The sequence below is a fragment of the Leptinotarsa decemlineata genome, unplaced genomic scaffold (assembly GCF_025532065.1).
Source record: "Leptinotarsa decemlineata unplaced genomic scaffold, Ldec_3_MD MMD2_tig00000010_RagTag_RagTag, whole genome shotgun sequence".
In the NCBI taxonomy this organism is placed as follows: Eukaryota; Metazoa; Arthropoda; class Insecta; order Coleoptera; family Chrysomelidae; genus Leptinotarsa; species Leptinotarsa decemlineata.
In genome coordinates this window covers 9,952,555-9,968,723 of record NW_027412538.1, presented here as the reverse complement: position 1 = coordinate 9,968,723, position 16,169 = coordinate 9,952,555, and the positions used below count along the sequence as shown (strand labels likewise).

General features: G+C 34.4%; 1 protein-coding gene across 1 annotated transcript in view; it reads left to right on the top strand.

Annotated features, from left to right (window-relative positions):
* robo3 (roundabout 3) overlaps positions 1-16,169 on the top strand; it is a 325,563-nt gene that overhangs the window by 296,037 nt on the left and 13,357 nt on the right. The window contains exons 4-5 of the mRNA XM_074171440.1: positions 13,672-13,950; positions 15,480-15,687. Of these exons, the coding sequence (XP_074027541.1) occupies positions 13,672-13,950; positions 15,480-15,687 (487 nt within the window). The remainder of the gene's footprint in view (positions 1-13,671; positions 13,951-15,479; positions 15,688-16,169) is intronic.

Genomic DNA, 16,169 nt, shown 5'->3' with positions numbered 1-16,169 from the left:
TCAGTCCTCGAGGGATACTCGAAATAGCCCTTCTGGACCGACTAGATCGGAAGGGGCTTATTTATAAATAGATTTTGTTTATTTTGCAACCACTCTGGACGAATTCAATGGATACATTCACTATTGTGGCGCAGTTTTAATTGGGTTAATGATTGAGGTCGGTGAAAGGAGAGATTGAACGTTTTTTTATTGTTCATTCTTTTTCATTTAGAAAACAGAATAGAAGAGTTCTATTCATATGAAGCAACGGACGGCTGACTTGCTTAGATGAAAAATTGATATTTTTGTGAGCTTCCGGAACATGAATAAAATATCATTCATGAAATAAACCAATGATATAACTTCACACTTGTATCTAAGTCAAACTATTTTTCACCTACAGTAAGTGAACATACTTAAAGACTAGCTATAAATCAAATTAGCTGAAGGCACTATTCATTCCGGCCAGTCTTCCTTAACTACACAGTAGGTTCCAAATTATTATCAGACAACTCAAAAAGAAGAAGTCTCCAGGCATAAATTATCTTAAAGCAGAGATTCTCAAGTGATTTCAAAACATATTCTGCAATCGCTAACATTCCTGATAAATAAATCAATGGAACAGGGAACTTTTCCCCAATCCTTCAAAACGGCTGTTATAACGCCCATCCATAAAAATGGGAAAACAAGCGATGTTACCAACTACAGACCTGCTTAGCCAAAATTATGAAAAAGGTATTGCAGAAAAGATTGAATACGTTCTTTGAGAAATACGAAATATTATCGGAATGTCAATATGGCTTCATAGAAAAAAGATCTACCCAAGATCCAATTAGAACACTGACTCAGCATAAATTATTTCATGAACCATTACAAGCTAGCAATCGGTATTTTTTTGGACCTAACAAAAGCGTTCGATATCGTCGTTCAAAATATACTGTTAAATACACTGAAAGATCTTGGAATAAGAGGCAAACCAGATGATGATCTCTTTTGTAGTTACCTCTCTAACAGAATACAAAGAGTGAAAATATCCGAAAAAGTTAGTGTTGAACAAAAAGTAACTTGTGGTGTACCACAAGGAACGGTGTTGGGACCCATACTCTTCAACGTATATCTGAATAATCTTTTCCTTATAAAAATCCACTCAAAAAATCATCAGTTTTGCGAACGATACTGTAATTGAATGTAGTGACAATAATTGGTATGACTAAAAAATCAAACTTGAACAAGATATGTATGAAGTTGAAAAATGGTTTGACTATAGGCTACTATCAATCAATTTCAAAAAAGGTTTTTACTTTCCTTTTAGTAGCTTTGATGTTAACTTACCAAAATACGAACTTGTAGCATCTGAAGAAGCCGTGATAAAACCTAAAAAAAATTAAATACTTAATAATAATAATAGACTGCCACCTCAGATGGGACCCCAAATTAAAAACATAATGAAGAAGTTACGATGTATTCTTTAAATTCAAAAAAGTCATTGGTATTCTGAATATATAACAAAGAATTATACTCTAAAAGTGCTTGGTAAAATCCCATATGAATTATGGCATAGTTGGCTGGGGTTCAGTTTCCAAAACTCACCTCAGACGCTTGAAGTAATCCAAAAACGGTTCCTCAGATGTATATTACGAAAAAAGTATGACTATCCTCGTGACCTTTTATATAGAAACTCTGGAATTTTTGACCCTAAAATGCTTTACTTCATTAGTTTAGCTATTGTACAATACAAGAACAAATCTAATTTGACCCTATTGATTCACAATTATGATACAAGAAACAATAATAATATTATGATACCATTCAAGAAAAACCAATAGGACAAAACATTTCCTATTAAGGCAAGTTATTATCACAGGATATACAAAATGAACCAATCTTCCATAAATTCAAAATTAAATTGAAAATTTTGTTACTGAATACACCTCGTAAAGAAATAAGGAATATTATTGAAAATGTATGACCTCACAATGTTCACATCCACTACGTTTAGTTAATATATTATTATGTATCTCTCATACCATTGACCTTGTAATTGACTCTGCTAGTTTTGTATTTATATTTTGTGCAACATTATATATATATATATATATATATATATATATATATATTTCAATATTAAATTCTACAAAAAGGATTTTGAAGCTTTATATCTTCTATAAATTATCTGCGAGCGCTTTCGACAGTTGGTAGTACTGTCATCTTCTCTTCAAACTTTGAAGGGTGCCTAGAAGATGTATTTATGAAGATGACAGTACTACCAACTGTCGAAAGCGCTCGCAGATAATTTATAGAAGATATAAAGCTTCAAATCCTTTTTGTAGAATTTAATATTGAAATACTCAAAATAAAGGAAAATTAGTTGCATCAATCAAAAAAAAAAAAAAATATATATATATATATATATATATATATATATATATATATATATATATATATATATATATATATATATATATATATATATATTATACTTATATATACATATATATAGTAGCTGATAGATCTTGTATTTACAAGAAAACTATCAAAATCACCACGGAGGCAGCTATAGCTACCTGCGTGACATTCGGGTCCAGGAAATCATACAAATATGAAAATTATTGAGTGTCTTGATATAGAAACAGAAGTTAATATCGGACATAGCACTCAAGGAAGTGGCAAACCATAGACACGTGTTTCGGGCTTTTGGCCCATCATCAGTATGGTGCTGCCAAGTGTAAGGATGTGCAACACTTGGTTACCAAAAGATAGAAATACAAATGTACGGAGTCACCAGCAGGAGCCTATGTCCGATATCAACTTCTGTTTCTATATCAAGACACTCAATAACTTTCATATTTGTATAATTTCCTGAACCCGGATGCCTCCGTGGTGATTTTGATAGTTTTCTTGTAAACACAAGATCTATCAACTGAAACCACAAATGTGCGGTTGGCTTCTGCTGATGGCTCCGTGCATTTGTATTTCTATCTTTTGGTAACCAAGTGTTGCCCATCCTTACACTTGGCTGCACCATACAGATGATGAGCCAAAAGCCCGGAACACGTGTCTATGGTTTGCCACTTTCTTGAGTGATATGTCCGATATTAACTTCTGTTTCTATATCAAGACACTCAATAACTTTCATATTTGTATATTTGTATATATATATATATATATATATATATATATATATATATATATATATATATATATATATATATATATATATATATGTACTATGTACTATGTATATATACTATGTACTGTGTACTACATATCGTGTTTTGTTCTCTCTACATGCATGTTTGTACATATATAACTAATATGTCTGAAACTCTAATGCTTGTATGAAATTTACAGTTGCATTTCATTGCCAATAACAGTTATATGCTTTTCACAAGACTGAACTATTACTATTATCATTATGTTATGTCAATGCTCACCAACAGGTGGAATTCCACCTTGTGAGTTAAGTCACCATTTATTCACCATATTATTAGACAACTCATCTGTTTTATGTATTTGAATGTGAATAAATTATTTGAATCTGAATTTCTGGACTGACACCTATTAGAAAACAACCACTCTCCTGGCTAATACCACGAAGGACGTTGGATTATATCCAACAAGTGCAGGACTTTTCACAAAAGAAATTCCTGCTCATGCTTTTTGCGATACAATTGGCGGAATCGATTTTGAATTATTGAAACGGGCACACTTGGGTGCAGCATGAAAATTGCGTACTCTGGATTCGATGAAGTCGACGAAGGCTGGTGAGAAAGTTATCGAAGTGTTTGAAAAGATGGTAGATGGTTTTAGTAGCATCGGTTGTTAGAAGATGTCGTGTGAAGGTGGTCCGTTATACTTAACTCTTTCATGATATGCAAGTCAACTACGGCTCTTCCTCTTAATGAAGTTTGCGAAAGAACTTCCTCCAGCTCACTCACCAAGCTGATCGTCGATTTAGTAAAAAAGTAATAATTCCCCATCTACTCGTAGTCGGAGACAAGGCTGCTGATAGTCCTCGTCTTAATTGAAAGGTTGAACGTAATGAGAGACGCAAATTGAATTTCTATAAAATATTCTCGGTAATAAGGGAAGCGAATTATCCGGCTGGGACACACGCCATGATTATCAATTAACCAGCGAGGAATTTAATACGATTTTATTCTTCATTATCGTTCAAATTTATTTCCGGCACACATCTCTCAGCTATAATACCCTTTCGACACCAATCTCCTATTAATTTTCGGATGAGTTTTCTACTAAATTGCTTCGGTGTCCTTGAACGAAACTCCCCGGAGGTCGAATGGAACAAGACTCGGTCTTGTGAAGATTTATACAAGGTTATTCAAAAATAAAAGGGTACTTATGAATCAAATTTCACATTTATGCACTTTCATACGTATCACTTTCTCTTTCTGTTTGGCCAGGGCAGGACCGTATTTGCCCATTTGTTCAAATTCAAACTTTGTTGAGTCCTTTTTCCTGTTAACATTAACAGATTATATGAGTCTTATAATGAACAAATACACATTGTGAAATTACACAGAAACACAGAATATATATAAATCAAAAATGAAACAATTCGTGGACACAACACTTCAAAAAAGGGGGGCAAACCGCGGAAACGTGTTTCTGGCTATTGGCCTCATCAGCGCGGTGCAGCCAAGTGTAAAGATGGGCAACACTTGTTTGCCGAAAGCAGGAAACAACACATACGCACGGAGTCAACAACAGAAGCCAACTGCACATTTGTGGTTCCAGTTAGAAGACCTAGAATTCCCAAGCTACATCTAACATGACCACGTAGGCAGCTATAGCTACCTGCGTGACATCCGGGTCCAGGATATAAATACAAATAGAGATTTTATCGAGTGTGCATGATACAAATCAAAAATGAAACAATTCGTGGACACCCTCTGGATTTTATCGAGTGTGTATCATACACACTCGATAAAATCTCTCTCTGTATTTATATCCTGGACCCGGATGTCACTCAGGTAGCTATAGCTCCCTACGTGGTCATGTAAGATGTAGCCTGTAGCATGTAGAAGTTATAAAGCCTATAGCTTTATAACTTCTATTTATTATATGCGAGCGCTTTCGATAGCTGGCTGGCCTGTCATCTTCAAGGCTCTACTCAAACTGCACGGGTTTTGGTTGAGAAGAAAGAAGATATGTTTCTTGCAATTCATTTTTACTTCCTTATCGATCGACGGATTGAATCAAACACTTTTCATAAATATAAGTTAAAATTCAACCATTGTAAGAGTTGATGTATCGAAAATCATCTCTAAGTCATCAAGTTTGATCGGGAATATATCCTCCGAAACATTAAATCTGCTCTCTTCATCCGTGAATGTATCGATTTCCTCTGGCATAAAACAACACCCAAGCAACTCCCGACTACAGGGAATCCTGCCACCGATTAACATATTCAAAAGGTACAGAACAGATATTGCTATATTGTTTTTAGTACATCCGGAAAATACAAACCCTCTTTAATCAGATACTGCAAAAACAGACGATTTGCCGCATGTCGGGTTGTTTTGATTGTTTTGTATTTTTGCAGTTCGTGAAAATAATAGAACACTCCCACTTCATATTGTTCATCAAACAGCAGGAATTATTCAATTAGCAAATTGGTGTGGCATTAGTATACGCCTTTTATATGCAGCATATCATATAATATTTAAAAAGTACTGTTCTTCAAAAATTCAATTTTTTTTTATATCCATCCTTCAGATAAATATTCCAAATAATTCATAATGTTTTCTATGTATTGAGAGCATGTTTACCTCATTAGAACAGATTCACCAAATAAGCTGTGTGAATTGCGATGAATAATATGTTGGTCAAACTGAGCGAACTGTAATAACTCGATACAAAGATCATGTCTGATCAGAAAAGTCCAATGTTGAATTTCAGGTCTGGTCTCAATACTAAAATTTCGCCGCTGCGGAACCTGTAGCAATTCTATCAAGAATCCCTTGGTTTGCTATAGGTTCTCGAGTTAAGGGTATTAAATGAAACAAAACTGCTACAAACTTTTTTAGTTTTAATTTGGGAAAATTCAGAGATGACACATTCAATATCGACTTCTTCAAGCAACACCTTGCTCAAAATGAATAGACAAAGTACCGTCACTAGCTCTCAATAATATCGAAACATGATCGATATGATAATCGATTCAAAAAAGGTCCTATATATTCCTTTATTCACTCATAAAATTAACGTATATTATTATATATCATGTATATTATAATATATAATAAATCAAACAACCACAGATCATGAGTGAGTTAAAAAAATAAACAGTTCGTCTTTTTCTCGAAATAAATTAGATATTAAATGAGGTCATACCTTTTTGAGCGCAAATGTTTTGAGGATGTTTTCGGTCCATGAAACTGATGTAGAGGTGTAACGAACACTTGGTTCGAATCGTACCTTTCAGGTCAGTGTCATTGAAATTGGTGTACCACTGGGTTCTGTGTTAGGCCCTATTCTGTTTCTGTTATATATGAATGACATATCTATGATTAACATATCTGGTAGTTTCACTATATTCGCGGAAACTATATATGGATACTACAATATTGTGGAAAGAAAAAAACTCAATGGAGCTAATTAAAATGATATCATCCGACTTGAAGAAGGTGAAGAGCTGGTGCGATGCAAATTTACTCTCTCTAAATGCAAAACGAATATAATATCATTCAAATGTTCGCTTGATGACATTTCAATAGACGCTGACGTATTACAAAATAAATTAAACACAAAGTTTCTCGGTGTATTCATTGAGAATAGGCTGAAATTTGATGAGCACCTTAAACAACTGAAGAGTAAGATCTCCTCAGGATGTTATGCAGTTAGAGTGGTTTCAAATGAGTTGGGTTTCCATGTCGCAAAGACCGTTTACCATGCGCTTGTTGAGTCTCGACTACGTTATGGAATACCTTTTTGGGGAGCATGCAACTCATCTCTCCTCTCTTCTGTATTGATATTACAGAAGAGGGCACTAAGATGTCTCTGTAAAGTTAAACCCAGAGAATCGTACAGGAATTTGTTCACTGCCAATAAAATGTTAACAGTCATCGCACTTTTTATCTTAGAGACAGTTTGCCTTATTTATAAACATAAATCGAAGTTCAACTTTGCTTCTACTCCTTATGCTACTCGCAATAGCAATTATACCTTTAGACTTCCCATCCCAACTTCGAATTTAATCAAGGATTCCATATACTACAATGGTGGTAAATTGTTCAATCATTAACCATTAGAAATGAGATCTGCAAATTTAAGCAACGTTCATTTCAAGAAGGCGGTGAAGAACCTCCTTGTGGATAGACCCTATTATAGTTTGGAAGAGTATTTTAGCGAATCCTTTTAATAATATATTACTAATATTTTTACTACTATTGTACCATCACTTTATACATGGTGGTATTTTATCTATACACTTTCAGAACTTTTTTTTATATTCACATTTATTCATTGTTGGAACTTTTTTATATTTACATTTATACTTTTTTAATACTTTTTTTATATCAACGTTGTATTTCTTGAACTTTGTCAATGAGATGCATATCTTCGGACAATAAAGTATATTTTGATTTGATTTTGATTTGAACCTTCGCCAAGAAACATAGGTCGCAAAATTTTGGTCTTCTCATAGGAAATCAATCAGCTGATCAGCAATTTTACATGGGAAACCAAAAATTCGTTATAATTTTTCTGCATAAGTCCATTGTGAAAACTGATTTAATTTCATGGCCCTAACACGCCCTTAAAATATATTATAGAATATAAAATATATTTTTAAATCATAAAATATATTTATAAATTATAAAATATAAAATATATATTTTAAAAAGTATTATCTTATATAGTGATCGATTATAATTAAACCGAAAAGTAATGAAACGTAATTTACAAAAGGGATCTGCTCAAGAGTATTATGAAAAATCAAAACAAATATTTATCGAGAGTTGTAGTGATCCTAAACATTAAGACAGCAACGTTAAAAGTTAGTAAAATTACTTATTTTTACATGAACGTTAATTGATAAACTCAAAAACGTGTCAAATCTATTAAATAATCAATTTCCTATTTCATCAGTTCGGACTTCTATTGTCTAATATAATATAAATTGATTTGAAATCCCTGAAAAAAATAAAAGATTTCCCGAAAATAACAATTTTATTAAAACAAAAAACTGAAATTACAAGGAAATAACATACAAGCTACAACCAGAAAATAAAAAATTGAAATATTAATAAAAGCTGAAAATTAAAAAATATCATTAGCAAAAATGAAAAATAAAAACAACTTGAACTACTAGGGGAAATCGAAGTCAAAGAGCAGGATCAACTGATCAGTTTCGACGTGGAAAGCCTCTACACCAACGTTCCTGTCGAAGAAGCACTTCAAATCATACAGAGAAAGTTATCCGAAGATGGGGACCTGAAAGATAGAATCAACTTACCGATACAAGTAATCATAATTACTAGGATGCTGTGTACGAAACTGCTACTTCCAACTGAAGGACGAATTTTTAACGCAAGATGAGGTACTGCCAATGGGATCGCCACTTTCACCGATTATAGCTAATATATATATATATATATATATATATATATATATATATATATATATATATATATATATATATGGAGTGGTTTGAAACTCTGGCCGTTGGAGAAGCCCACAAGAAGCTTCGAGTCTGGTTGACTCTGGTTTCATAATATGGAACCATGGGACTGCAGAACTAGACATTTTCCTGAAGCACATCAACAACGTAAGTCCTTCCATCACTTTCACAACGGAGAAGGAAGTCCATAACGAATTGTTTTTCTTAGCCGTATTGGTGAAGAGGACCGACACTAAATGGGAAACATCCGTATATCGAAAACCCAACCACCATCAATCGACTAAGAGAGGAATCATCAAGACTCTACTAGACGGTGCTTTCGAGCTCTGTAATACAAAGGAAGGTCTCGAAAAAGAAATAGGCATCATCAGAAATGACCTTCAACGGAACGGTTACTCCAGAGTGTTGGTAGAACAGGCTTCAGCTAGAAGACAGCATGAGCTCCACAAGGAAGAGAAGCCGCCACAACCAGTACTTGTACTCCCCTACATCAGAGGATTATCGGAAAGGATAGAAAGGATTGGGTCCAAGTATAACATCAGGACCTGCTTCAGATCTGGGAACACTATCCATAGCAGCCTCACGAAAACCAGGCCACCAAACGCGGACTGCGATTCCAAGAATTGCATTTACCGGATACCCTGCGAGTGCGGAGAATCATACATCGGTAAAACTAAGAGGCCATTGAAAGTTCGCATTGCTGAGCACAAGAAACACACACAGCGAGGAGAAACCAGCAAATCCGGAATAGCAGAGTATGTTTGGACTCATCAACATAATATCAAGAGGACTCACGCTGAAATCATCCACAAAGAGAAACACTGGTTTAGGAGAAAATTCAAGAAAGCCGCGTATATGTTGTCCAACAAGGCTAGCGTAGAGATACGTAACATATGGAAACCTGTTATCAAGCGAAAAACGACCAACTCCCGCCAAACTGTCATCTCCCGCTAATACCAATGAAGTGGAAAGAGGGGATAGGTGAAAGGTGAAAGCACCCGAACGACCTTTAAATAGTCAGATCTCGGAGGAATAAGTCCAGTCCGAAGACGATTGTAGATACTAACAATCGAAACGTCGTGACGTAACTTGGGTTGGAATCTTTTAATTTTTTTATTTTTATTTTTCATTTTTGCTTATATTTTTTTATTTTCAGCTTTTATTAATATTTCAATTTTCATTTTTTGGTTGTAGCTTGTGTGTTATTTCCTTGTGATTTCAGTTTTTTGTTTCAATAAAATTGTTATTTTCGGTCAATCTTTTATTTATTTTTCAGGGATTTCAAATCAATTTATATTATATTAGACAACGGAAGTCCGAACTAATGAAATACACCACGAAACATTGTCAACCACCTTCAAACAAATCAATTTTCTATCTAATAAATATATTTTATACAATATAAATGATTAATGTCAGATAAGATTTAACGTGACAAAATCTAGTTTTCGATTTTCAGGTGGGAGTGAAGCATAGCCTAGCAAAATATTTCTACCCTCCTATCTAAATTAATATTTTTTTACGGTCAGACAGGTGTTAGACCGCGGGGCCTGTAGCATTTGCTACGTGGCTAATCTGGCACTGCTTGTAAGAAACATTCAAAAAAACTGTATATGTATATATGAAAAATATTTTTTGGAAAGATGATGATCATGATGCATCATGAAATAACAAGCAAAATGACCATAATAGTTGAAGCAGGAAAGGGGAAAAAACCTGGCAAACCAAAGAATATCAGCAACTCACAACGGTAATCTGATTTTGTGCCAAATATAATTAATGGTTTTTCTCCCGGTCGCTACACGTTCGTTAATTTTCTTTCGTTCCCCGAAATGAAATTCTTCCCGTTTTCCTCGAGTATCGACTGCGCATTGTGTTGTGAGAAATCCAACACTTGATGGAGCATTCCCCCAGGTGTTTCTAACCACCCCGTCATCACTTAGCTGCACGAAAACATTACCTCGATCAAAAGTGAAAGTTTATATAAGGTAGCGGCGGTATCATACACACAATCATCATTAATTTCAGGAGCTGGCAGTCGGCATGATCTTCCCAACATGTAATTGATGAATTAGAGCGGTTCTTGCTCTGTTCCGAACACGGCTCGTCGTTAGAACTTAGATCGATTACGTGGAAGATATCTTTATAGTAATCAACAGGAAGGGGAACACAATTCATACTTCTTAGTGGGAAATAATTTAGTTAAAACGATTTTTATCAAAGAATGATGTTGGCACGATTTAAATATAATAATAATATTCACTGCGTTTGCTCAGGGCACACGATTATCGGACTCAATGATCACTCGCCCCACGGTGCTTCGGGGGATAAGGCCTGACCAGCAGAAACTGTGTATAATAAAAATAATAAAACTTCATTCAGTTGAAAGGCTTCACAAAACATAATAGTTATATTAGATGGATGTTTCAATTGAAGGGTTCTATGCAAAAAGTTCCTAAGTGACATTTTTGCGAGTTTAAACTAGTAGCGCCATCAAGATATAAATTAAATGTACTTTTAATTTTTTTTTATGGACTAAAAATATATTTATAAAATTATAACAATGTGTTAAAACAACGATAAAAATAAAATAAATACAACAATAAAAATTAATTGGCGCTCCGGGGCGACTTCATTGATTCCAGTGGCGCATTTGCTTTTTCAGCTGCAGGAAAACCCGGAAAAACTTGCAGCATCACATCATCTGAAGATCTTGATCTAACAATGTCCTCTCTCTCATAAAACAAAATGTAGGGTGTCTCCAGAGGCTCCAATAAATCCAATGCATCGCCAGAACACTTCGTGACACGACTATCGTCAAACTTAAACCAGTCCGTTTCTTCTTTGATCAAGGCGTAATAATGACCACATTCAACGCCAGAACCACAGTGAACAATGACTGCATGAATATTATAACAGTGGTCTGCTAGGTGGAAATGTTCATCTATTTCGAACATTCCAAAGAGTTTCTTGCTTCCGTTAGAGGTTGAGTTTTGTTTGAAAATCATCAGTGTTATTATTAGATTGACTGGTGCCTCAGCTATACTTGTTTCCTTATAACAGTCAGTTAGTTTGGCGCATGTTTGACAATACAGTCGATCATCACCTGTTAAAAATTCCATTTTCAGATGATTTAACAATAAGCTTTGCACGGACTGGTAATTAGTCGTATTAGGAAAAGCTAGATGAAGTTCCAGAAATTCACATAAGTTTTCAGTACTTCTTGAACATTTACCACAAAGTAAACAAGTGAGGATTTTTCCAGCAAAAGATTTACAAACACAAGACGAGATGGGTTGTACGGAATCATTCAGTCCATAGCGGCTGGGAGTATTGATTTTGCTATTGTTAATTAATTACTCTATCTAGTTTTCGCCTAAAATGTCCCGAAGTGCCTCATTTTTCAAGTCGCATTTCATGAAGTGAGGAGAGGTTTCATGCAAGAAGAACCTAAGTGTTGAAAAATTACCTAACTTTAGAAAAGAACCGAAGTGATATCAGATACAGAAAAGTGCGTGTTTTGTTATTTTCATCGTGTTGTTATTTTTATGTAGGGGAAAGGGGGGGAATGGGAACCACCTAAGGAAATCTTTTTTTTGAATCATACTTTCTAGCTTATAATCAAATTTAAATATTCATATAGGAAGGTTTACATATATATTTTTGTTACATATGAAATGAAGTGAATATCCGACACAAAAATACAGCACAGCACTGTTTGAGAGATCGTTCAGTTTTTCTATCTACACTCATTACAATAGTCTTCCCAAACACCTAAAAAAATTGAAACTGACACTGTTCAAGCTTCAGGCTCTCAACTGACTATATGAAAAACAGCTATCGTGCAACTAAAGTCTCGCATAAAATCCAAAAATTCAAGTCATTCTGTAACCATTATGAATTACCCCTCTTTTATCCCATTTATTTTTTTCTCTCTCTCTTACTACATAGGTACTATAATTTTTTGTATAGTCGATATAGTAATCTCAAAGGTGTCGGTAAAGTCAAAGGCCAAAAAAACCAATACAAAAGAATTATGCCGCAATTTAGTCCACGTGGACTGAAGAATTGGCAGTTCGTATTGGATAATTTTTACCAACCGAGTTTTATGATTGGCTGAAGAGTCATAAAATTGAATTTGAAGCCATGTTACGGTGACCAAAAGAATGTAGCGATGAGTACCGCCGTTGTGTGTGTTATTAAAGGAAAACTGCTGGAAGGTAGGGGGCACCATCTCTTTTACTTGAACTATACACCATATGTTTTGTATATTGTAAAGAAGTTGAATGGAAAAGCAGGATTCGGGGTGTTGCACACGCTTGTCTCCTGAATTCTGCTCCGGAATTTTACCAAACCAATTGTATTTTCCTTTGTGTGCTTTCTTTTTTACCTTAGTAAATAGAAGACATTTTTATTATCATTATTATTATTGTTACACCTCGAACTTCACTGTTCAAAAACTCTTTCATTTGGAGAACTGCTTTTATGTGAAATAAACTTCCTGAAAATGTTTTTCCAAATGAATTCAATCTCCTGCGATTCAAATGCAATGTGAATCACTACTTTCGCACAGGCACCGCTCATAGAGCGCCTTAAGGATTTTTCTGTAGTGATTGTGTTTTGTCCTTGAAAAAAACTGAAATAATCCAAAATTACCATTTTCCAAACGGGAGATATGCGATATGCGCTAATCTTGGCCACCTAACGAGAACCGTACATTGCCGAAAAAAGCCGAACTGCGCACAGCTCTTCTGTAAAACTTCTGGAATGTCTGAAAAAGAATTATGACTATATTATTTTTGATATTTAAAAACCCTACCCCACAAAAATATTCTCGAACCTAAAATTACTTTCAATTTTTTCGACTACTTCTCTCGTAGGACACTCGTACATAAAAATGTTAACATTACTTTCAAAATGTTATGATATGAACAATTGAAACACCCTCTGCCCTTTGCTATTATCTCAAATTGAGATACTAGCAAACATACACCCATCAAATTATCATTCTAAGAACCGCATCGTTACATATTTTTTTATCATTTCAGTGCTTCGAGATGAATTTCGCTTCGAACCTCAAAGCTCCCGAGTTGCTGCAGGAGAAGACATAGTTTTGGAGTGTTCTCCTCCAAAAGGGGTTCCCGAACCTCACGTATTCTGGAGGAAAGACGGGCAATCTCTCGTCGTCGAAGGGAGGCTGAAACTTGTCGATGGTTACAATTTGGCCATAACCGATACCAAAACTTTGGATGATGGAAAGTATCAGTGCGTCGCCAAAAATACGGCAGGCATAAGGGAATCTGCTGCGGCAATATTAAAAGTTTATGGTAAGTAATATATTGAATATATAACTAAACAGTTTAGTTTGATCTTTCTCTTGAAGATGATCACTTGGTGATCGAAACAATTGTCGAGGTGTTAAAATAACAGTTTGGTATAGGGAAAAAACTCCAGTAGTATTCATTACTACACCAAAGGTTCCACAAGTAATATATTAAGCAAAGAGCTCCTCAAGATCAATAATGGTAATCATTAACGTAGTCCTCTGAAGACATTATTATTTCTTCTGGATTTTAAATGAAATTTCAGGTTTTCAAGTAACAACAACAAGGAATTATATTAGTTCGGACTTCCATTGTCTATGATTCTAATGTGATTCGAAATCTCTGAAACAACAAATGAAATTTAAATTAAAAAGATTAGCTACAAATATCAATTATATTGAGCAATACAAACCTTAAATTTATTTATTTATTTATTACACAAATAGGGATACAGACAGAATAAATCAAAAAAAATATCCTCATTTTACATATGAAAAAGATAGTGAATAAACAAAATATATATTCTAAGTACATTACACTATATAGTAATGAATATTAACAAAAAACTAATTAAACAGTGTATGAAGAACCGACAACTATTTATAAATAAAAATAGATTTCACATACTTTTTAAATCTAAGGAAAGGTAACCTCAGTTCTCCAATGTCATTGCAATGAGTATTGAAGGATCTGACAATTCTGCATAACGGAGAGTTTTTTCCTGAATTGATTGTTCTAAATGGGGTTGCAAAGAGATCATGGTTTCGCAAGTCTCTGCAAGGTGTATTCAATGAAATTTTTGTTATCAACGTAGGACAATCGACACTTTTATTGAATAATTTGTACAGCATTAATATATCTGACATTTTTCTTCTACCTGTAAGAGACAACAAAGAATACTGTTTGTAAACTGGACGTAAATTTCCATTGATTATAGAAATGTCAATTTTACGCCCCAATTGTTTGACGAATTTATTTTGAACACTTTCAATTCTCTGTTGGTGAATCGAATATTGTGGACTCCAAACGACAGATGAAAAGTTCAAACGACTATATACATAAGAGTAATATAGATTAAGAACAGTTTTTGCATTTCTGAAATGTCTTGTATTTCTTATAATGAAACCCAATAAACGATTAAACCTATTAACGGTCATCTCAATGTAGGATTTAGAAATCATTTTGGAATCCATTATCACTCAAAATCACGTTCTTCATCAACTTACTTACCAAGTGTCGTTCGTAGATGAGCAATCACTAGTGAAGAAGCAAGGAAAGAGTCTATTTCTAGACTAAATCGCGAAATTATTTTCGTCTTCGGAAATGTTCTCACCATTAAAACAATTGTGGTTTGCTTGATATCAAATATTTTCAGTTCACATCAATACACAGAGTCTCCTCAGTCACGATTCAAGATATGCAATTTTCACAAGTTTCCCATTTATCTTCCTCGACATTAAGCAAAAACTCAACGAATTCAATACATCAACTTATGTCGTTATAAATTTGTTAATATAACAAATTTTTTGCAGTTAAACCATTCATGATACGTCCTCCTGAAGACATAACAGCTCTGGTTGGTTCCACGGTGGAATTCTCTTGTGCTACAGGAGGGGATCCCATTCCAGATGTTCTGTGGCGCAGAACGGCATTAGGAGGGACCATGCCCCTTGGCAGGGTCAGAGTAATGGAGGATCGTACTCTGCGTTTGGAACAGATCACTTTACTGGATCAAGGACGGTAAGATTTTTGAAATTCCTCGAATGGTACTATACAGACCTCTTACCAACGAGCGAGATCAGATGTTTTACTTCCTAATAAACCTTTTTATTGGTACCCACCCTTAGTACCTACGGAACACTACTATCCTTCATAATGAAATAGAGACATTTGCTACATATTTTCAAATACTTTCTCAATTCTTTGTGTAAAATTGTTTGGATGTTCTGATTTTCCAAAGTTTCATAAGACCAAAGATAAAACTTCACCAAAATAAAATGAACATTCGACACTTCATAATACAAATTGTATTTTGATAGCCAAGAAACAGATAAAACTGAAATTGATTTTGTCTTTGTGGTTGAATGTTTTTTCACCAATGTTATTACAACCAACTACGATTATGAAGAATGGAACTGGTCAAATGTAAAAAGAGCTTTCTAAATTTCGATATGATCCTGCCCACTAGATGCGCGTTAGAAGACGGTGAGAGTGCTCAGTTG